Raw genomic sequence first — 22923 nt, forward strand, 5'->3', positions numbered from 1 at the left:
CCCTTTCTCCCCTTCCTTCTTCCCTCCCTTCCTACTTCCCCCTTCTTTCCTCCTTCCCTTCCTTCTTTTCTCTCCCTTCTTCCTTCCTTCCTCCCTACTGCCTTCCCTCCTCCTTCCCCTTCCTTCCTCCTTCCCTTCCTTTTTCTTTCCCCCTTCCCTTAATTTTTCCTTCCTCCTTCCCTTCCTTCCTACTTCCCCCTTCCTTTCCTTTTTCCTTCCTCCTTTCCTCCCTCCCTCCCTTCCCAGCCCCGACTTTGTTTCGGCGGCGGCGGCGTCCTGCGCATGCGCCGTGTCCTCCTCCTCCTCCTCCGGCGGTGGTGGCAGTGGCGGAGGGGGCCGCGCAGGAGGCGCAAAACGCCAAGGCGCCAGGCGTCCTCTCCTCCTCCTCCTCCTCCCCGCCCTCCCCCTCCCGCTCCTGGGGCCATGGCTGCCCGTTAATGGCGGAGGCAGAGCCCGCTCGGACGGCGACGGCAATGGTGCCCAGGAGGGCCCACCTGGAGCCGCGGCGGCTTGGAGGCAGGGAGCCGCGGCCGCTGCTTTAGGAGGACGAAGAGGGAGGCAGGCGGGCAAGGAAGGAAGGAAGGAAGGAGGGAGGGAGGGAGGGAGGCGGGGAGCCAAGCAGGCGGCTGCAGCCCCCTCCTCCGCCTCCTCCTCCTCCTCCTCGGCTGGGGCGGAGGCCAGGTGAGAAGCAAGGGCCCTTCCCCTGGGTTGCAAGAGACACCCCCCACTTCCCCGAGCATGGCGTCTTCCATCCTCTCTCCCCTCTTTCCTTCCTTCCTCGCAGGCCTTTCTTTCCAGGTTTGCCCCTTCTGGACGCGCCCCTCTTTGCCCCCCACTCTCCTCCTCCTCCTCCTCTTCTCCCCTCTCTACCTTCCCGCTCAAAGGGGCGCCTTGGCTGCCTGGCCCTTCCTCCCACTCACTCCCCCATTGAATAATGAGGCGCCCTCCCCACCCCCCTCCCCAAAGGCGCCTTCTAGTCCTGAACTCCCCCTTCCCCATAGATGCGTGCTGGGAAGTCCCCTCCCTCCTTCCTTCCTCCCCCTCCGGGGTTACTCGAGTTCAAACGCAGCTGAACTCAGCGGGGGGGGGGGGGGGGGCTCAAAGCGGGGAGGGGGTATTTTGCAGCAAATACTCACTGGAAAAGTCTTGGGTGACTGTCAGGAGTGGGAAGGGGGAGAAGTACAGAGAGAGGAGGAAATCTCTCTTCCTAGTGGTTGTGAGTTGAAGGGGGGGGGGTTACTTTAATTTTGCAGCAAATATACTATTGATTGGGTTGTTGTAATTTTTGGGACTATATGGCCATGTTCCAGAAGCATTCTCTCCGGACGTTTCGCCTGCATCTATGGCAGGCATCCTCAGAGGTTGGGACAGCCATGGGCCCTTTCCTTTTAACCACTCAGCCAGTTAGGAAGGGGCCTGAGGCAGTCACAACCTCTGAGGATGCCTGCCATAGATGCAGGCTTCTGGAACATGGCCATACAGCCCCAAAAACCTATAACAACCCAGTAATTCCAACCATGAAAGCCTTCGACAATACTATCGCTTAATTGAAAAAGTATTAAAAGTGTGTGGAGAAATGTGTAATTTCCAAAGAAAGTGGGGTCCTGATTTGAGTTGGGGGTGCTCACTTTCCAGAGAGAAAGTGGCCTGGACAATCTGCCTCTCTCCACCAGGGTGTCGTTTTAGTGCCATTGGAAGAAGGATAGATGTGACCCCTCTGTTTTGGGTTTTGTAAATGCCTTGGCTTGTTTTCATAGTTTTTTTCACTTTCAGTAGAGAGACCCTTCGCAAATGGAGGTAAAGGTTTCCCCTCAACATTAAGTCTAATCATGCCCGATTCTGGGGGTGATACTCATCTCCATTTCTAAGCCCAAGAGCTGGCATTGTCCATAGACACCTACACGGTCATGTGGCCAGCATGACTGCACGGAGCGCTATTACCTTCCCACATAAGTGGTTCCTATCTATCTACTCACATTTGCATGTTTTTGAACTGCTAGGCTGGCAGAAGCTGGGGCTAACAGCAGGAGCTCACCCCGCTCCCAGATTCAAACCTCCAACCTTTCAGTCAGCAAGTTCAGCTCAGCGATTTAACCTGCTGCACTACCGGGGACTCCTCTAGGGATGCCTTAATGCCAATTTTGGGCTTTGTAAACATTAGGGCTTGCTATTCCCTTGCATCCTTTTTACCATTGTGCTTTGTTTACATTCTGACCAGAGTTGTAGAGGTGTGGAAACCCTCATCCCTAGAAGCCAAGGAGAGCTAATAAAATGCCAAAACCATAGGGAAAGGTTGTCCTTTCAAGAAAGAGCGGTGTCTCCTCCCCTCCTCCTGCCAAATTTGTTCAGTTTCAGGGCCCTGGAAGCTCCCTGCGAGAAAGAGAGGAGGAGAGGGGCTCCTCCATGGGACCAAAACCCAAGGCTTATGTAAGGCTCCCTGTCCCGTCTCTCAGCCTGAAGAGCAGGGCACTCTGCTTGGGCATCTCTCTTCTGCCACCCATTTGAATTATTTGATAAATGCCTCATTTCCCCTGTAACACTTTGGGGAGTAATTTCCCCCTGGGACTGCAGATGGGTTGCATTTCCCAAGTGTGTTTTTGACAGCTAGGTAGTTTCTGAAATCTGTCTCCATATCAGGTATGACTTTGTCCCTCTGATAAGAAAGAGAGAGATGTGCAAAGGGGATGGACTGGTTTGGAAGAAAAACGGACTTAACAGATATAATTTTTCACATACTTCAGCATTTTTTAAAAAAAAATATGTGGGTGGGCTTTTGTTTCTGCTCCCGTACAAAATTTAGATCTCTTGCTCTCTCCCATGTTTATAAGGTGGTATAATTCTACCTGTCGTACCATTTTTTTTGAAATGGAGCTAGGTTCAACATTTAAGTCGCACTATTAAGCAAAACAGAGGTAAAATTATTTGTTTACTATATTGACATCTAAAATAATAGGGTTTTTTTGGTCGTGTCAGGAGCAACTTGAGAAACTGCAAGTCGCTTCTGGTGTGAGAGAATTGGTCGTTTGCAAGGATGTTGCCCAGGGGACGCCTGGATGGTTTGATGTTTTTATCATCCTTTTTTGGGAGGCTTCTCTCATGTCCCTGCATGAGGAGCTGGAGCTGATAGAGGGAGCTCATCCGCCTCTCCCTGGATTCGAACCTACGACCTGTCGGTCTTCAGTCCTGCCGGAACACGGGTTTAACCCACTGCGCCACCGGGGGCTCCCATAAAATAATAGTTAATATTTTATAATGCTAGGTGCTGTACTGCAGAAGTTATGTTAATATGCCTCTAGGTTTTTCTACAGAATATAAAGCTGCATTTCTGAATACACCTTCCTAAATGTAAATCCATTACATATATTGGAAAATGAGATCCTTAGTTTTGCTTGCCTTGTTCAGATCTGTAGAAAATAAACAAAATTGTAATAAGAAAATGGTTGCTTAACTTTTTAACTTTTTCCTAATTGTGGTTAGGGTATGCTGCTAGTTGTGGCCTAAATTCTATAAAGGCACCAGATCCTGTCTTATTTTGAAAGTTAAGCAGAGTCAGCCCTGGTTAGTACAGTTTTTTTTTTTGTTTTTTTTGTCGTGTCAGGAGCGACCGCTCCTGTTGTGAGAGAATTGGCCGTCTGCAAGGACGTTGCCCAGGGGACGCCAGGATGAGTTTTGATGTTTTATCATCCTTGTGGGAGGCTTCTCTCATGTCCCCGCATGAGGAGCTGATAGAGGGAGCTCATCCGCCTCTCCTCGGATTCGAACCTGCGACCTGTCGGTCTTCAGTCCTGCCGGCACAGTGCTTTAACCCACTGCGCCACCGGGGTTTAGTACACTGTTCCCTCACTACTTCGCGGTTCGCTTTTAGCAGACTCGCTGTTTTGCGGGTTTTTGGAAATGTTAATAAAAATATTAAATATTAAATGTTTATGTCCAGTGGAGGGCAGGGAGGCCAGGGACCCCAGAAGTACGGCGGCCAGAGGTGTGGCGGGGAACGCCAGTCTCTCTGGTCTGCTGCTGCCTTCCTGGCTTTGGAGGCTCTGCGGAGGTCAAGGAGACAGCACACTCGCTTTTTTGCAGGTTTTTGGAAATATTAATATTAAATATTTACATCCAAGGGAGGCCAGGGACCCCGGAAGTGCGTCAGCCTGAGGCACGGCGGGGAAGGCCTGCCTCTCTGGTCTGCTGCTGCCTTCGTGGCTTTGGAGGCTCTGTGGAGGCCCGGGAGGCAGGCAGGTAAGAAAATAATATATAAAATACATAAAATAATACATAAAATATTGTATAAATATTAAAATTAATATGGTGTCCCTACATGGATTTTCACTTATCGCGGGGGGTCTTGGAACAAAAAGTTGCCAAAATTCCCGCTCTCCATCAGTTGTTGCCATAAGCTAGCATGTGTATACATGTGCTTTCAAGCTACCTGTCAACTTTTGCATTTCATAGTTTTTATAGGGATGGCTTGTTCAGAGAATACCCAGAGATGGTTTTGTCAGTTCCTTCCTCTGAAATTTAGCTTACAGTACCAGTAGTCTTTATTGGCAGGCTCCCAACCAGGTACAGTGTTCCCTCACTTATCGCGGGAGTTCCATTATCCCTTTTATTGTCCAAATACTTCTGGGGTTATGTGTCCATCAGATGCATGAAGGAAGCAGGGTTAGTAGGTTTTCCATGCCAAAATGCTGTGTTGTAACTATTTTAGGATAAGCAAACGTGAACATTTTTGAAACTGTGAATACTGGCAAAGGCATCAGTTGTTGTGCTTCTCTTTGTCCTGTGATTCTTAAAACCACATGTCTTACTGGAAAAAGTTGGCTGACCAAGACTGTGTGGCCTTGCATGGCATGAAAACTTATCAATGGCAAAGACATTTTTTTTAAATTATGGCATTAATAAGGAATTTGGGGTGGGTTTGTTTTTTTTTTCTTGCAAAAACAGTCACACGGTTTTTGAATAGTGATTCTATGCACACTTCTACAGGGTGTTGTAAATAACATGCTACAGTTCCCTTCAACTGTGTCATGTATTTGCATGTGCTGTGAAAAAGCGTCTCACCTTTTTGCATCATGCAGGAAACATCCTCAGTTCAATTTCCATTAATTTTGTGTTGGTGGTATATTATAATTAGTCTGTTGGTTGTCGAAGGCTTTCATGATCAGAATCACTGGGTTGCTGTGAGTTTTCCAGGCTGTATGGCCATGTTCCAGAAGCATTTTCTTCTGACGTTTCACCCACATCTATGGCAGTCATCCTCAGCAGTTGAGAGGTTTGTTTGAAACTAGGCAAGTTGGGTTTCTGTTGGTAGTTTGTACAGTTAGACCTTAGGCTAATATTTTACATTTCAGCTTCTCTTGAATTATTGTACGGCTAGATATTGTTAAGCTATGCTCACTTCCATATACTTCATAGAATCTTGACTTTAAAGAAAAGATGTAGAGTCAGGTGGATTTTATATGTTCCTGGTTTCGATAATAAAAGCATTTGACAAAGGTGCTATTCAGTTCAGACTGTATTTACTTTGCAGTTATCAGTCAAAATTCTATTTAAAAAGTAGAATGCTTGAATCTCAGGGATCATTTTAAGACAGTTGAACCAGATACAATACATTCTTTACAAAACTGGCTTCTGTGAAATATTTATTTAATTCTCCAAATTTTCTACGAAGATACATAAAATTGTTCACACATCTTGTTGGAGTTAATTCTTAAATAGTTGTCCTGAGAAATATTTATAGACTCAGATCTGTTTTATTGTACTGTAATACAATGGAATTCTATACACTTGCCATTTGTACTGCAGCTCTTTAAAATCTCTTAATTTCTATATCTAGATGCACATCTTGCAAGTTTCACACCATTTTAGTGTTAAAACAAGAGCTCTAAAATGTGTGTCTACTTTTAGAAATAACATGCAAATACATAAGTAATCTAAGATTAGTTTTCTCCAATATGGTGCCCTTGTACTCTGAACATAAAATCACAGCATATTTGGCTATGTTGTTCTGGAAATTGTACTCCCTTACATCTTGAGGTTCTAGGCTGGGAAAGGCCGTCTTAACATTATATTTGGTTTTCTGCTCAAAAGAGTAATATTACGTCCTGATTTCATCCTCAATGGTCTCTTCTCAGAACACTTTGATAGCATATTTTGAGAAACAACACTAAAGCTTTCCAGCAGAAAATTCTAGAAGAAGGGAAATAGGAATTAAATCAGGATACCTTGGAAAATGTAGTACAAGGGGAATACATTAAAATTGTCCAGAAATCAATTCTAAATACCTCAGTACACTACAGTTCCCAGGATTCCTTAAGGTGGACATGGGACAGGTAAACTGCTATAAGACTGATATAATTGTATAGTGCAGGTAATGTGGATTCATATATTATTCCATCTGCTGTACTTATGCTTCTATAAATACTGTTGTAGTTGCATTAAGTACCTTATTGTTTTGCACTATAGAAGGCGATCTGTTAATATTTGTCTCTTAAAAAATCCTGTTAAATGAAATAGTGCATTCAGAGAGTAAATCTGATAAAGATGTGTAAGCTTCTGCTGAAACGATGAATAAACTGCCCCATGGATTTTGAGGGACTGATCAAAAGATTGACACAAAGCTGAATGTTTTACTTTTAGTGACAGACTTTTAAAAAGTTTCCTTGTTCAAAACACATTTATCCTTCTCTTAAACATGCAAACAAAAATGATTTCTGAAGTGAGTTAAATAAAATTCATTTATTTATTTGTGGTATTTGTATACCGCTCTTCTAAACCCCCAAGGGGACTCAGGGCAATTCACAAAACAAGATAGTCTCTGCCTTTATGTTTACAGTCTAAAAAGGTATATCACAAAAGGAGTGCAGGGGGAAAAGAGGTAGTCTTTTAATAGTTCCTGCAGAATGGCCTTGTTTCCGATCTCACTCTTTGCTGTAGCCTGCTGGTGTTGATAAGCTAAGAGAGGAATTGTTAGGCATGCACACATTGATGTCTTCCAAATATAACCTTTAAAGACCCTAAGAATTCCTTTCTTGAAGCTGCCTTCTTGCACTGGAAAGAGAAGAGCATTCTTGGAGACTTGAAGTATTTCACTTACTGCAGACATGGTATAACCTGTATTTGCAATAGCTTATACAGAGTCAAAGTATTTTGGTGAGGTACCTCAAAGTATTAGCTGTAGATCTTTGGCCAGCTTGCGGTTTTCAAGGTTGTATTTAATTGCTGCCTCTAGATACCGTGTGCTGTTGCACGCTGGAATAATGTCTGTTTACAGGACATGCCTCCTGTATGCCCAACGGGACGCCGAGGTGCCTCAGCTGAAGGGCCCCTTAGATTTCCCAACACAAAGTTCTATTGAGGCTCAAAATAAGTTCAACAAAGTTCTTTATTTAGGGTTAAATCTTCAAACAAATGAATTAAATACTTTATGACCTTGGAAAACCGGTAGTTTCCTTAATCTGCTATCAAGGGCAGGCAACTGGTGGTAAACTGTTCCTTTCTTCCTTAGGGAAATTTTCTGACCTCTCCCTGGGCAATCTTTGTTTACCTTTCTTTACCTTGCTTACCTTGCCCCTACTCCCGGCTCCAAGCTGCTTTATGGATAGCCGGAGACAAGATTTCTGTAGATCTACCAAGCTGAAAGGTGTCCTTTAGTTTACTCCACGAAGGCAGTAGGAACTGTCCTGTTGCCCCAGCAAAGGCTGGCTGTATTCTCCCAGCAAAGGCTGTGGAACTATTCCTTTACTCCCCCAGCAGAGCTGTGAGAAGTGAAGCTTTTGTGCAGGTGGGAAAGAGAATCCCACACGTCCTGCTGTTAGGCTTCAAACAGTGAGACTGAACAAAGGTCCTCCTTTGCCTCCAAAACCCTGGAAAAGGGGCGGGCCTAAAGACTCTAATGATAATTGGTTTCTGGCCCTATGACTGCAACTTGGGGTAGCTACCTGATTGCAAAAAGCATGGCTTAAATAAATTCATACAAACTAGCAGTGCAAGAAAAAGAAATTCAAGTCTCCTGGCACTGCTGTGCCAGCACATACCGTGTGCATGTGACAAAAAGGTTGGAAATGTTTTTAGCAGGTATCTGTCAGTTTTACAACAGATCCCCTATATGTCTGTGTATATATTCCCAAATCTTTTAAGGGAAAGCTTCTCTGGTTGTTGTATGCCTTTTGTAATTTCTTGCTAGGGTGACCCTAAGGCAAACCTAGCACAGGGTTTTCTTGGTAAGATTTGTTCATAGGGGTCTTCCATTGAGACTGAGAGTTTGTGACTTGCCCAAGGTCCCCAGTAGGTTTTCATGGCTGAGAGGGGATACAAGCACTGACCTCCAGAATTGCAGTCCAATGCTCAAACCACTACACAGTGTCATTTATGTTTTCTAGATTTAAGTACAGGTGGGAGCATGTTTTCCTCTAAGCTGTTGGCACTGTTATTCTAATCCTTGTGGGGGCCATATAGAAAGCATTCTAGGAAAACAATCTTGCCAAATAGCATGAATTGCAATTGTATATCAAAAGGTTACTACCAAATGTTAAGGCTGCTGTGCTAAACAGCTGGGTATCAATGTTTTTATCATCTAAGGGAGTTTTGCCAAACGTTGCTCCTGCCATAAACCCAGCGTCTTTCAGTTCTATATGATGCATCTGTTTTGCATTGCTTTTCTGTCTTGTAGTGACGACTGTTGCTTACCTAGCTGTTCTTTTCAATAGGCACAGAATCTAAGATTTGGAAGCTTGTACTAAGTGCAGCAGTCTTTCCAAAAGCTTGTTTATTGCTACAGATGGATTGAGGTTTTGGTTGAAATAGCTTTTAGTTTTCCTGCTTTGAAAAAAACCCCTAAGATATTGAAATGACGTATTTTGTTTTGGTTTTTTGATGGCATGTTTGGTATTACTTACTGTTCAGAATGTTTAATGACAGCTAGTACATTTTAATGACAGTCAATTTGGGGTGTTCTTCTGTGTATGCTGCACTTGTGTTCTGTGTAGGCTGTGACAAATCAGAATCCATAAATGACTAAAATCTAGGCCTTTCTCTGTCCTAGGAAATTCACAGAGGAATAAACAAAGCATTGAAACTTTGAACATTATTGTTTTGATTTTGCAGACAGATGCCTGAATTAAACCAAGTAGGGGAATCATACACCAAATGCAACTTTCAGCAGCCTTAGCCCGCATAATCAAGTGGTGAAGAATTCTGGGACCTGCAGTTTAGCTTTTTGAAGGTCACATGATTCCCAAACTGCTGTAAGCTCTTTGTATGATTTCACCAATAGTAGTGGGTGCATATTGCACCATACAGGTCTAAAAAGATACGAAAGACCATTTGTTGAAAGGTGTTAGTAGTCAGCACAGACAGTACAGGCGTGAATGGGAAAATAGTCTCAACTGGTACAAGGTATCTTCCTGTGTTGTCAGTTATTATCAAACATTTACAATCTGTGTAAAGCTTTTCCGTATCTCACCCATGGCCTTTGCACAGTAGAAAATCTATGATGTGTATGATACGAGCTTACAAAAGAAAATTTATCCATACTAATTTATTCTCGCAAGATTGCACTCAAAGCATCGTTCACATACTGTTGGTCTCCTACATTTGCCTGTGTTAGGAGCCCAGGACTCCCACAAAAGTGGGGGACTGGCAGTATATGAATTACCATAAGCCCCTCCTAACATGCATGTTCCAGACTCCTTTCTCACCAGCATCCCTGGTCTATCATTCCCTTTCCCATCTGCCCAAATGAAGCATCAGCCAGATTTTAAGCCCCTTTCCCAGCTATCGCCCTCCTTGTTGCACACCTTCTGCTACCCTTCTGCCTGTCCTTCTGTGTCCCGCCAACAGTGCCATTCACCATTTTTCCACCATGAAGACTCAGCCAGATTTTAAATCCCTTTCCCAATAATCCACGAACTCGCTGACCCTCAGCCTGTCCTTCCATGTCATGCCAACAGCTCTGGATCATTGGAAAGGGATTGAAAATCTGGCAGTGGAAACAGAAGGGAGGAGATGGATTGTTGGGGAAGGAGCTTAAAATCAGGCTGCATCTTCATGGAGGGAAGGTGGCATGAGGGGCAGTCACAAATAATCAAATATGTGAAAGAGAAACCTTCAAATGTGGGGGACTGACTGTACACCGAAATTTCTGTTAACAGCATATACATGGTTGCAGTGGGTGTGCGCACAGAATGGGGTGGTTCATACATAAGACAGCTCATTTTCTGGCTTTCCTTGGGCTTGTTTATATCCTGATTCCAGCAAAATTTGGTTTGCTGTTAATGTTCAGATCTGGAAAATATGCTTTCTGCCTCCCTTCCAAGCAACACTAAGAACCAATTTTTGTCATCCTAGGATGTAGTGCATTGCCATGAATTTAATATTTCATTATGCCTTTTCATATGCCACAAGAACTTGGTTATGTCAGGCTTGAAATATTTAAATTTTGTCGGTTCTGCAGCACTGTTTAGATAAAACAACAGTGTTAGGTAAATTAAACTAAGATATAGCAGCTTCTAAAAGGACTACGCTATGGGCCATAATGTTTTAATAGGGGTTTAACCTGAGTCGCCATATCCCAGTCTAATATTGTACTACTCATATGTTGTATTATACAAATACCTAGACTTACTTACTTAGGTGATCCCTCATAGCCCAAGGATGGAAATACTTAGAAAAGCACTTCAGTAGCCCTATTGAGACATTTTCCTTCAGGACATAATGAGCAAGCAGGTATGTGGTGTTACAAGGAGAACAAACTATACCTGAGTGGGGCTAGTATGAGTGGGTTAATGTAAATCTTTAACTTTAGTCATACCTTACATTTCCTGCTCTTGAGTGGATCATCAAACTGAGCTTTGATTTGTTTTCCTTGAAGGTGAGAATGCCACTTTCTGCATGAGTGATATTGCTGCTATAAATTAAGATTTTAATTTATTTTGAAACCCTTTTGAAAAATGCAGCTTCCTATTTAAATATTCAACATTTTTCAAAATGTGTAGTTCATTTATTGCAGTGGCTTTCTGTACAACTTTCCAAAATCAGTACATTCAATGCCACTGTGGCATGATTTGCAAATTATTGAGTTCACTTGTAGCAAACTACAAGAAGAAATGGAAGGAAAATACAGTGGAAATTCTGACTTCATTAATACAAAATAGGTACACTACATTGCAATGCAAACACTTACTCTCCACTTCAACAATGTTTTTTCCCCATGCAGCATTCTCTGTGAAGGAAAATCTTCCATTATCCACAGCATTTTATATTAAAACCATTGTCTACCATATTCTAACTCTTTGATGCGGGTGGAAGGTGTATGCTAGACTCTTAAGATTTAAAAACCAAATATATGTAACAAAGTATATAGTTAACATTGCAGGAGATTCCAGGTTTGAGTCTTCAAAACACCCTTTAAAAAATAAAAGACGAGGGGCTCTTTCACACTATAATATTATAGCGTTATGATTCTGTTCTAACTGGCATTGTGCCATCCTGCAGAATCCTGAGATTTGCAATTCAGGGTGGGATATTTAGAATTATCAGTCAGATAATTTATGTGTCTTTATGAGATTATAAGGCCCATAGTTCCGTAAAATGCAGCCAAGACGACTTAAGTGGAATCGTAGTGCAGTAATTCAGTAGTTTGAAATAGTCCCAGCTGAAAACGAATTCCTGTGAGGCAAGAGATGGAAGCAAGAGCTACCATCAGAGAAGGAATGTTCAAAAAGCTTACTCAAGTAGAAGGCTGCTTCCTGTGTTCTGCCGGTAGTCCTGTTGACGACTTCCAGATATTTATTTTTCGCAGTAATATTGTAACTGAGACAGTATTCACCCATCCAAACTAAACAGTTCAGTTGGATCTCTGTGCCTGCTTACTGTTACTTTGGTGTCATGTGTCCTGGAAGAGGTTTTGGCTGTGATTTCAATAAAGATGTACTACTGGTAGCTAGTGCCCTTAGACTTTCTCCAGCCAGTTCCTGGTTCCCCTCTTTAACCCCACTCTAGAAAGCTTTCCATATATTTCTGATATAATGTATTGCAATTAAAGATGAAGGTAGAATAAAGGAATGAAGACGTGCCTGATGTCTCATTCATCTCTGTTTATAATAGCAGAGTGGTCAACTAAGGTCCCATTCGTATAGATAATTTGTTCTAATCATGGTGAAGTCTTCCTTGGAGATGATAAAAGAACTGATCTGTTTGCTATTTAGACAAATTGCATTTTTGGAAATTATTTTTGCATTGCTGTCACTTTGCTTTAAAAAAATGAGTAAACAAACCACACAGAGAATGGCTACACAGAATAGCCATTGAAATCCATAAGCATATGACAATTTCAACAGAAAGGAGGAAACCATGAAAACAAACAAAATCTGGCTACCAGTATTGAAAAACTCTAAAATCAGGACAGCAAATAAAGAGGAACTGGGGAATCCCTGACATGAAACAATCAGGGCCAGCTAACGCCTCCCAACAAAGGATTCCCCCAGGCATGAATCAACCAATGTTTGAAGCTGCAAGCCCATTCAATGCTAATCAGGATGGCCAATCGCAACATTCACACTTGCTGCAAGCAGGCATGAGTTCTTTCTTCCACTGTGGACATTCCACAGATATATAAACCTCACTTGCCTTGTTTCCAACAGACCTCACAACCTCTGAGGATGTCTGCCATAGATGTGGGCAAAACATCAGGAAAGAATGCTTCTGGAACATGGCCATACAGCCCGGAAAACTCAGCAACCCCGAGTAAACATTGTTTAAAAGCCTTGTCCACTGTAAAATCTAAAAATTATAGTAATTGAGGTGTGTGTTTTTGTTTTAAAAGAAATTACTTCAATGTCACTGTGACAGTTAACCAAGTTGTCCTATGTAAGTAAACATAAATATTACACCCACTGAGCAGGGATACAGATGTGGTTGGAGAGCAATACCCAACAGCAGCCAGCAAATGTTGATGAATGCTGGGAGTTGCAATCCAGCATTGTCTTGAAAACCCCATGAACAGCCATTAATGGCAAAAATATATTTGTTTTAAGCAGGTTCATATGCTGCAACCACAGGACTGTTCTTTGATCATGTTTTCCTGTTCAAAGGGCTAGTCCTGTCTGTCTTATACAAATGGTATCTTTTCTATCATCTTCCATGCAAGAAAGATGCAGCACAGATAATTTCTCAAAGGCCAAGACTGGGGAAAATGCAAGTAATCAAACATTATCTTGTTCCCTTTGTAGAAGCTTAACCTCCAGACACTGTGTGTCTTCAGCAGCCATCAATCATCGTATGTTATCCCAGTGTAGAGGTGGCATTAGTGGCAACTTTAATGTGCTGTGAATCAAGCAGCTTTTACTTTCATAGTGAAAGTTAATGTATGTGACTTTCTCTTTAATTTTAAAGCTGGTTGCTGAATGCATTCATTTGTAGATCAAGAATAAAGAATGCATTTATCTGTAGATCATGGCCTTGGTGGGCTGAGACAAGATAAATCATACCTTTAATAAATACATAGAAAGTGACTGCTGAGGTATGCTACTAAAATGGGTCTTTGAATGGCTGTAATGGAAAGATAGGGTGATGTATTCATTTACCTAGAATCAGTTCTGCAGGTAGGAATGGGTGTTTGGTGTGTAGAAGGGCTTATATCACCAAGCATTTCTGAGCTCTCCTTAGTCAATTTCCTCCACACCCACCACAAATCAGTGCTGACATGTAAAAAGAAATCAGCTAGAAATGGCTTTGCTACACTGTGGCACTTAAGACATGGGTGTGAAAGTCCCATCAGAGTGGAGGAAGCACTTTTACATGAATACTTTATGCTGGAAGTACACAGGTGTGAATGCAGGATGGGCTGTAGGCGGTGATACTTCTCATACTACCTTCATATCTATGCATTCATAGTCTCCCTCATGGGCACACAGAAGACTGGGCGACTTGGAAGGCATTGAACAAACTGTGCTCTGGCACCATGAGATGCAGAGCCAGTCTTAAGAAATGGGACCACAAAGTGGAGTCCATGACATGCGAATGTGGAGAAGAGCAAACCACAGACCACCTACTACAATGCAACCTGAGCCCTACCACATGCACAATGGTGGATGTTCATATAGCAACATGAGAGGCACTCCAAGTGGCCCAGCTACTGGTCAAAGAACATTTAGTATAATGCCAAGTTTTTAAAATACGTTACAACTGTATTCTTGGTTAGCTTCTGATACAATAAAGCAATACACAGGTTTCCAAAAGAAAAAAAAATAGAACTATCCAGGAGACCACCAAATCAGGCTTTTTTTTTTCCTTTTCTTTTTTTTTTGATGTTAAAGGTTTAACCCACTTTTAAAAATTGAAATGAATTGCCAGCTTCAGAAGATTCCAGAGTTGGCCGTTCACTTTCTTTTCTTTTTTGGACCAATAAATGGCTGAACATATTCAGGTAAGGTTGAGGACTACAGGAACAGCTTCAAGGGGCCCTTCCACACAGCCCTATATCCCAGAATATCAAGGCAGAAAATCCCACATTATCTTCTTTGAACTGGATTATCTGAGTCCACACTCAGATAATGTTGGATTTTCTGCCTTGATATTCTGGGAGATACGGCTGTGTGGAAGGGCCCAGGGAGCACACGTTCTGTCCCTGCCATATAGCATCCCAGACTTATAAATACAGAATATTATGTTTAACATTAGAATGTTGTTCTTCTGGAAGGTTAAGTGGGCATGAATTACTGAGGAATTACTGAAGGCCGTTGAGCTTGCAAGGCTGCGGAACCAAAGCTTGTGAGTGAAATGCCTAAGAGCTCTTGCCTTGAGCGAAAGAACAGCAGTGGAGGGAACTGTGAGCTACAGTGCCAGCTACACAGTGTGGGCAGCTCCGTACAATGGGCTGTTGTGCTGTTGTCCGTGACTGAAGGAATTTGTCTTAATCATCCTGTCATTTTTCTTTTTCCAGCAACTGGAACAACAATGTCTCTAGTTATGAATGAGCATTTCGGAGGCTGCTTGCAATTGAAACAATCTATTTGGAGCCAAAGCAGAAAATTGTTTGGGAACTGTGGAAATATTTGGCACATTTTAATATAGTTCAATTTAAATTGGTCTTTCAAATTTGAGTGGGACAACACTGACAGAAACAAAATCACCCATACAGTGGAGAAAGGTTCTCAATTTGTATAGCATAGAAAGTTCCACTATATACAAAATTGCTACTATTAGGTAGTTTCTCGCGGTTTTCAGTTTTGGGTTGGTTGTCCTTCACTCTCCTACATCTTTGCCTACTGCATATTTGATCCTACGTTTGCTTTCATGGCTCCATCCAGTGGGATCCTAGGATTTGAAATTCAGTGAAATATCTAGAAATCTGTGTTGGAGAACTCCACTTCCCTGAATTACAGCTATAGAAAACTGCAGCAAAAATGTGATTTACTTTGCCAAATGAAAAAACTCCAAAGTTCCATAGGATAGAGGCCTAAGAGCCCTTCCAGACAAGCCCTGTATCCCAGGATCCGATCCCCGGTTTTCAGTTTAACCCAGATTATCTGGCAGTGGGGAATCATATAATCCAGTTTAAAGTTGAAAACCTGGGATCAGACCTGTCTGGAAGGGGTCTAGAAATAATGTTGGTGTCAAACTGTTAGAACTGTGTAATTGAATATATCAATGCTTTTATGTTGGGGTGCGAATCGGGAGGTCGTGGTGTAGTTCACTTCCCACTATTTCTCACCATGGGCTGTTTTGGCTAGGGCGAATGGGAGTTGTAGTTGAAAGGTCTCATAGCTCTCTATTGAATCTTTGAATGATTTAAGTGTCATCCACTTGTGTGGATGATTCCAAATCACATCTGCATTGGTTAATGTGGATTGCAAGGAGAGATCCATTTAAATATTGGCTTTTGTTACACAACCATTCCGAATACCTCTAGCTTAAATTATGCTAGATTTCTGGACATTAGAAAGAGCAATATACACTACATGTCAGGGCTGATTGCCAGCCTTTGACTTGGCTCAGACACCTCAGTTCCTGTGCTAATCAGTTTCCAATTTGGAGACTATGTTTCTGTGGATTTGTAATGTTTTCTGCTTAATTCCCAGACCATTTTGAAATCACAGTTAATTGGCTGGCCAAACTGCAAACATGTAATACCTTTCTTTTATATGTGCTATAAGCCCTTCTAGAGACCATGTCATGTCATCTGTCAACTTTAAACAACCCCAGGAATTCCATAGGTTTTTCTTAAGGAAACAATCCTTAGGGATAGTTTTTGCCAGTTTTTCCTTCTGAAAGATAGCCTACAGCACATGGTATTTCTTAGAGGTTGTGCCCCTTGTAAAGTAAACTGAACAGAGATGAGATGGGGTCTTTCTGCAGTGGACAATTTTAACTAAATCCACAGCAAGGTATAGCAGCATCCAGTAGATGAAATGGTCTGTAAGTGGAAATTTCTATTGAAATATTTTGCACTTGTTGGTTTTTGGATTCCTTGCTACTAGGTATCTCTCCTGAGTGGCAGAGTCACTCAGAGTACATGTTGTGGATTGCCTAGTATAGGTTGCCATTTGGTATGACTCAGCAGGACTATGTTTAGTGTTTTACCCCTTGTTGCAATTTGCCTATCTTCTGCAATCATCTTATGTTCTTTTGGTAACTAAATGTGATTTACCGTTTTTGCAACAATGAGACCATCTGAGATTATATGCACTTGTAGTTTTTTAGACATACTTTGGGGGTTATTTTATTATACTTTGTATTTCTTTATTACAGCAAGCTGCTCTAGAGCTGATGGACACAAATACAAAGTCAAAATAAAAAAGCAGCAGAACAAGGCAATCAATTTTAAACCAATAGAGACTAAAATTTGTCAGCAGACAATAAAGATTTAAGAAGTTCTTTTAAAATGGTCAGGGGTAAAACCATGTTAAACTATAACCAGGCAACAAGAACATAAAAGTTAAGTGATTGGAGTGGTTGGGAGGACTTTGCCTTGTACTGAAAAGCCTGAGATGGAGTTCAGACAGACTTCTTTGCAGAAAAGATTATGAAAGTGGAGAGAGCTACCAGTAAAAAGATCTGTTTTGAGTTATTGCCCCCTACATCACTGTTGGCACTTTGAGTAGAGCCTATGATTGTCTCGGCTTATGGGTGTAGGTGTACCTTCAGTGCTCTAATACAGTACAATCCTCATGCTCGCCGTTTCAACTACTTGCATCCAACATTTCTCTAGAAATTTTCTATGTCCTCTAGCTGTTTCTATGATACGTTTTCATCAGAAGTTACCCTAGAGTTGCCCTGGAAGACCTAGCAAATTTCTAGAGAGGTATCCCCCAAGACGACTCAAGCCCCTTCCACAACTGTATAAAATGATTCCAAATCACATCTGCAATGTGGAATCTGGCAATGTGGAATGGCAATGTGGAATCAGATAATCCAGTTCAAATCAGATATTGTGGGTTATCTTCCTTGAGGTTCTGGGTTATATGGCTGTGTGGAAAGGTCCTCAGTGGTAACCTCCAGCAGAAGTAGTTTATTTCAACAAGGTTTGTTATTATTCAGGGTTCCCTGTTTACATAGTAAGATCAAGAACATCTCCCCTGTGAATATGGGGCTTGTTTTTCTTTTTAAACACAGACTGGATCTTTTGGAAGTGCTTCGTCTATGTGTTCCTACATGGCAGGGGCATTGGATGGGTTAGCCATTCATTTCTCTTCTGACTCTATGATCCCCCATATCTGGTTTTGATTTAACTTTATTTTGGAACATTTTTGTTGTTTTGGGGAGTTGTGAGGAGACAAATAAAGCCCATTCTGTACATTTTGGCACATTTTGTGTTAGTTTGTGCCATTTGGGGGCTGATTTTTTTTTAAAAAAATCATCCTTTAATTTCTGGTATCCAGGGACTTTGGGGGGATGTCTACAGGGAATTTGAGGACTATAAAAGGGATGCTAGAACTTGTACCTAACCTCCAGGCTACATGTCTCCCACTCCTGCTTTAACCAAAATGATACAATAAGCTTAATTGAGGTTATTTTGGATCAAAAGATGAAGTTAAATCTGAAATAACTGTGGATGAATGCTAAATAGAGAGAGCTTTATAACTTAGCAAGTTATGGCATAATTGAGGCTGGCTATCCTTACAGCTTTTAGTCCATATCTGTCATGTATTTACTATCAGAGAACTCTTGCCTTAGTAGAATTAGGGATGGATAGATACATAGACTGTTTACTATATAAGAAGGAATTAATTTTATTTTTCTTAGGTCAGCCCCTTGATGGAGTTTTAAAGCAGCTTCTTAAGTTTTGTGGCTTGTTAACCAGTTTTGTACCATTGTAGCTCTAGAATGTAGAACACCTGTGTAGACAGCCATGTAAATAAGGATATATATTAACTTCCTTTGTGGCTAATTTGGTGATATCTATCATCCCATCAAGTACCGGAGGTATTTTTGCCCAAATGTTTGGAAGAATATATGATATGAAAGGATCGTCTATTGGTTTTTTTAATAGGGTCATCTTAGACATGGATCCAAACATTCAGAAATGAAACATTAAAAAACCCAGTACTCAGCTTTTTATGCCCTGTTTTCCTCCCAATGCTGTAATTATCAATGTTGAGTAGACAACAGGAGGGAGTTTCCTACTGATATTTTGACTAATGGGTCATCCACATGTTTTTCATTCCTTATATTTGCCTTTGCACAAGAAATAGATATGTGTACTTCATTGTCATGAGTTTGGTTTGTACAAAGCTTTAAGAAGATAGATCAAGCAAATCCACACCCACACCCCACCCCACCCCCAATAAATGCAAGTAGACTGTGCCCTCCTGACTCACGGTGAATGTTGTATTCTGTTCACAGAAAGGTTCTGCAGGCTGGTGCTAAAAATAATTTTTAAAAATTGGACTATTTCAGAAATAAATACTGTAACTGACTGGTTTGGGGTGTAGGGTTAGCACTAGGTGAAGGGTAAGCACTAGGTGAAGGGTAAAAAAATGGACTAAATAAAAAATAGGGGCTAACCCCCCCCCCCCCAATGGGAAGAACTGAAGCTTAGTTCAGTTGTTTGTCCCGATTTAATCAGTTGCTGAATGATAAGTTAACTCTTACATGAATCCCATTGATTCAGTGGGTCTGCACTAGTTGTTTAAACCTTTGTGTTGCCAAACCCCCAGGTTCAATCTTGGATATCTTCCATTAGATTCATTGTCTCATTCAGTCATGGAGAGCTGTTGCCAGTTAGGCTAGATAGTACCATTTGGGGTTTGTGGTGCCAGTGAATTGATTCTGGGTTTTCATCTGAACTTTGGAAGGTGGTGAATTTGTTTTGGGGAAAATCCATTGAACTGATTACACTATATAACAAAGTTTGGAAAAAAAATGTTCCTAGTTTGAAAGTGTTATTTCCTGTTTAACTGTGTGCTACTTACTTTGAAAGTAGTTGTTACATTCCAGAAACTTCATTTTTTTGTGGCTGAGGGTAATACTATTATTTCCTTCAGTCTAGGTCAGGGGTTCTCAAACTGTGCTCTGAGGAGCCCTTGGGGCTTTGTGAGTGATAGTTAGGAGCTTGACAGCACCATGCTGGTTCCTGCCTCCTCCTCTGTCCTCTTTCCTCCTCCTCCTTCTAAGAAATGCAGGGAAATTTAAGTTTGGAGCAAAACAGCAGCATCAGCATCCTCCTGGGGGAAAAAACCTCTCTCCTCTGCCTCCCTCACTCTCCAGACTCTCTTACTTGCCACTCAGATCCTTTTCTTCTCCCCTTCTTTGCTTCCAAAACCCCATTTCCCTCCCACCAATCAAAGGGTACTTTATTGTGCTTTTCCTGCATGGCAGATGTGGGTTGGAGTGGATGGCCCCTGGGGTCTTCCACTGAAATAGTTAAGTTTATGTTGGTTAAAATTGTTTTTCATTTTAAATGCTGCATTGTTCTTTCTTTACTTTTTTTTTGCACTACAAATGCAGTGTGCATAAGAATTTGTTCATTTTTTAAATTAGTTCACACACTCTCCATACATCTGCCTTTAGCCTGACCAATCTGTCAAATTTTAAAATGCAAAGCATCAAAAAATTTGCCCTTACCTGATATATATACATTATATACAATATATAATGTATAACATATGATATAATATAATATATAAAGATTTCTTGGGACTCCACAAGAAACGTTTGCTTCAAAAAGGGCTCAGCAGCTGAAAAAAAATGAGAAACCCTGGTCTAGGCACTTGATTTGTAATTTTCCTTAATGAAAATATACCATCTTAAAACTTTCAGTGTGCAGACTGCAACCAAGTTTTTGCAGTTTAATAAACTCTTTCCATGTTTTTATGATAGAACCAATTAGGAAATGACATTTATAACCCAGGAACAAAAGTGTTATTGAACTAGATGGATCAACAACCTGGCCCTGCTAACGTCAGCTTTGTTGTTTTTAATTGATGCATCCAGTATACTGAACCTTACTGTTCTGATTTCTGCTCTTCACAGTCTGCTACATATTCAATGATCAGAAACAGAATGGCTGCGAAGGAGAAGTTGGAAGCAATGTTAAATGTGGCCTTGCGGGTCCCGAGCATCATGCTTTTGGACGTCTTGTACAGATGGGATGTCAGTTCCTTCTTCCAGCAGATCCAGAGAAGTAGCCTGAACAACAATCCCCTCTTCCAATACAAGTACCTGGCTCTTAATATGCATTATGTGGGTGAGTATCTCTTTGCTGAGAAATAAAAGTACATGCATGCATTTACCTCTGGTACAACTTTTGAACTGAAATTGAAGCATACAGTGATGACTTAATTATGAACCTAGGTGTTAGCTTCCGATTTGGGATTCATAGTTGTATTCTGTCTGAACAGGGATAGACTGTGGTTTGTTTAAATTATGGCTTGAGCAAACCAGCTTTGAACTGATTTATGGTACTGAGTTGTGTAGATAAACCATTAATAGATGTAATAATAATTTACTGTGGCAAACAGAAGCAAATCCTTTCTGCCTTCTCATAGCCACACCAGATGAAAATAGGAGAGAAGAGAGTGTAGAGCACAATGGCTACCCAGGATCATGTTTGTAACACTAAACTGTAGCTTAACATTTAGTCAAAAGCCAACCAAAATTTCCAGGTGGTAGTATCTATCAAGATGGATGTATACTTCTAGTCTATCAGTACACATTATCACACTATCTTTCTAATTTATGTCTCCCCAACCACGCCAAAAAAGGGAGAGAGGCAGGAGCAAGAATTAAATTATATATCTGGTGGCGTTTTAGAATACTAGATAAAATTGACAACTTCCTGGAACCATGTTACGATTTGCCCATGTTACTTGCATCCAAAAATGTGGCCTCTAGGGCTAAAATGCCCTCTAAAACCGTAGATGCATTTTCTCCATGTGTTTCCCTGAGTATATAAGACACAGGAGGAGTTTTTTGTAAAAGCAGGAAGTGCTAGAGATGTGATCCTCCAAGATCTGTACTCTCCCTGGTCTAGGGACCTTTAGACCAGTGGTTCTCAACCTGGGGTCCCCAGATGTTTCTTGCCTACAACTCCCAGAAATCCCAGCCAGTTGACCAGCTGTTAGGATTTCTGGGAGTTGAAGGCCAAAAACATCTGCTTTAGACCTTCTGAGTTCCACAGTGTGGATTGAATCCACCCAAACATATTCCACAAAAACTACCAAATGTACTCCAAAAAGCTGAGTTACAAGTGGTCGTGTCTGCGTGCTTGATTGTCAGCATTTTAGGTAAGCCTGTGTTTTAAATGAGAAACACAGTTATAAAGAACAATGAGTGGAATTTGCCATTGGCCCCCAACCAAGGAAGAAAACACATGTGGAATTAATTAAATGAAATAATGCCATGAGGAGGCGATGGGATTCTATACCCTGTTGTCTTCACTGTTCATGTGCAAAAAGAGACTCTTAAGAGAAGAATTTCCTTTAACTGTTGCTTTCCAGAAAATCTTTTCAAGATGGAAATCCACAAAATACAGGGGAATGGAAGCAGTCATCAAGGAATAGTGATAGCCTTCTCTCTTGCATGTTGACTAAACACAAAGCTGTGATGTCTCATTTGAGCTAATGCAGAAGTGAGAACTTGACAGAAGATGCTACAGAGTATTGAGTCACCAGTAGTCTAGTGGAAGTTTAGTGTCAATGGAGATGTGACAGACTGGTACACTATTTTAATGGTGAAGGATATGTCTGCTTCTTTCATTATCTTTCCTCTGTCACAAGCACAAGGTGAACAATATTTTAAAGAAGAATTTGGTGTCATCTAGAGCAGTTCTTCACAATTTCTTATCCTCTAAATATTTGAGGTCAACTACCCAAGGTCCTAGTTAACAGGGCCAGTGATCAGGAATTGTGGTAGTTAAATTCCCAGCATTGGAGCACTGATGATCCAGGGTTTCTTTATCAGGATTCTCTGTAACCCCAGGATTTCTCAATAGCTTTCTAAGAATTCCAAAAGAAATAAACATGGGGTGGGGGGAGTTGAGTAACTTAGAACTATAGATACAAGATGATGAGGGGCATGCTGCTGAGGATATTGTGGGTGGGATTTTGGTGGGATATTTAGTTTTAAATGTTATTTTAATTCTTATTTGATTATATCTTGACACACATATTTAAGTATGTTTTTTATTTGTTGTGTTTTTAAAAGTATTGGGTTGTGTTATTGTAAGTTGCCTTGAATCCCTATGAGGAGAAAGGTGGGGTAGAAATATAGATAACAGCAACTATCATTTTTGTGCAAGGGTTCCTTGATATCTAGGCATTATTTCAAGGTTTGTTCCAGGTAACAAAAGGTTGAGAAAAGCTATTATAGAGTACTTCTTGGGTGACATATTTGGCACCGCATTCTTTGAGTCACACCCTCCTGATTTAGCTGGCAAAATATACATTGGATGCATTTAAATACCCGAACATAGAAGCTGCAACTGGAAAA

At 41.3% G+C, this 22923-nt stretch overlaps 1 protein-coding gene across 1 annotated transcript in view; it reads left to right on the plus strand.

Moving 5' to 3' along the window:
* The first annotated feature begins 317 nt into the window (after positions 1 to 317).
* RNF145 (ring finger protein 145) overlaps positions 318 to 22923 on the plus strand; it is a 76558-nt gene continuing 53952 nt past the window's right edge. The window contains exons 1-2 of the mRNA XM_060765566.2: positions 318 to 681; positions 20467 to 20680. Of these exons, the coding sequence (XP_060621549.2) occupies positions 20482 to 20680 (199 nt within the window). The 5' untranslated portion in view covers positions 318 to 681; positions 20467 to 20481. The remainder of the gene's footprint in view (positions 682 to 20466; positions 20681 to 22923) is intronic.

The sequence above is a fragment of the Anolis sagrei genome, chromosome 2 (genome assembly GCF_037176765.1).
Source record: "Anolis sagrei isolate rAnoSag1 chromosome 2, rAnoSag1.mat, whole genome shotgun sequence".
Lineage (NCBI taxonomy): Eukaryota > Metazoa > Chordata > Lepidosauria > Squamata > Dactyloidae > Anolis > Anolis sagrei.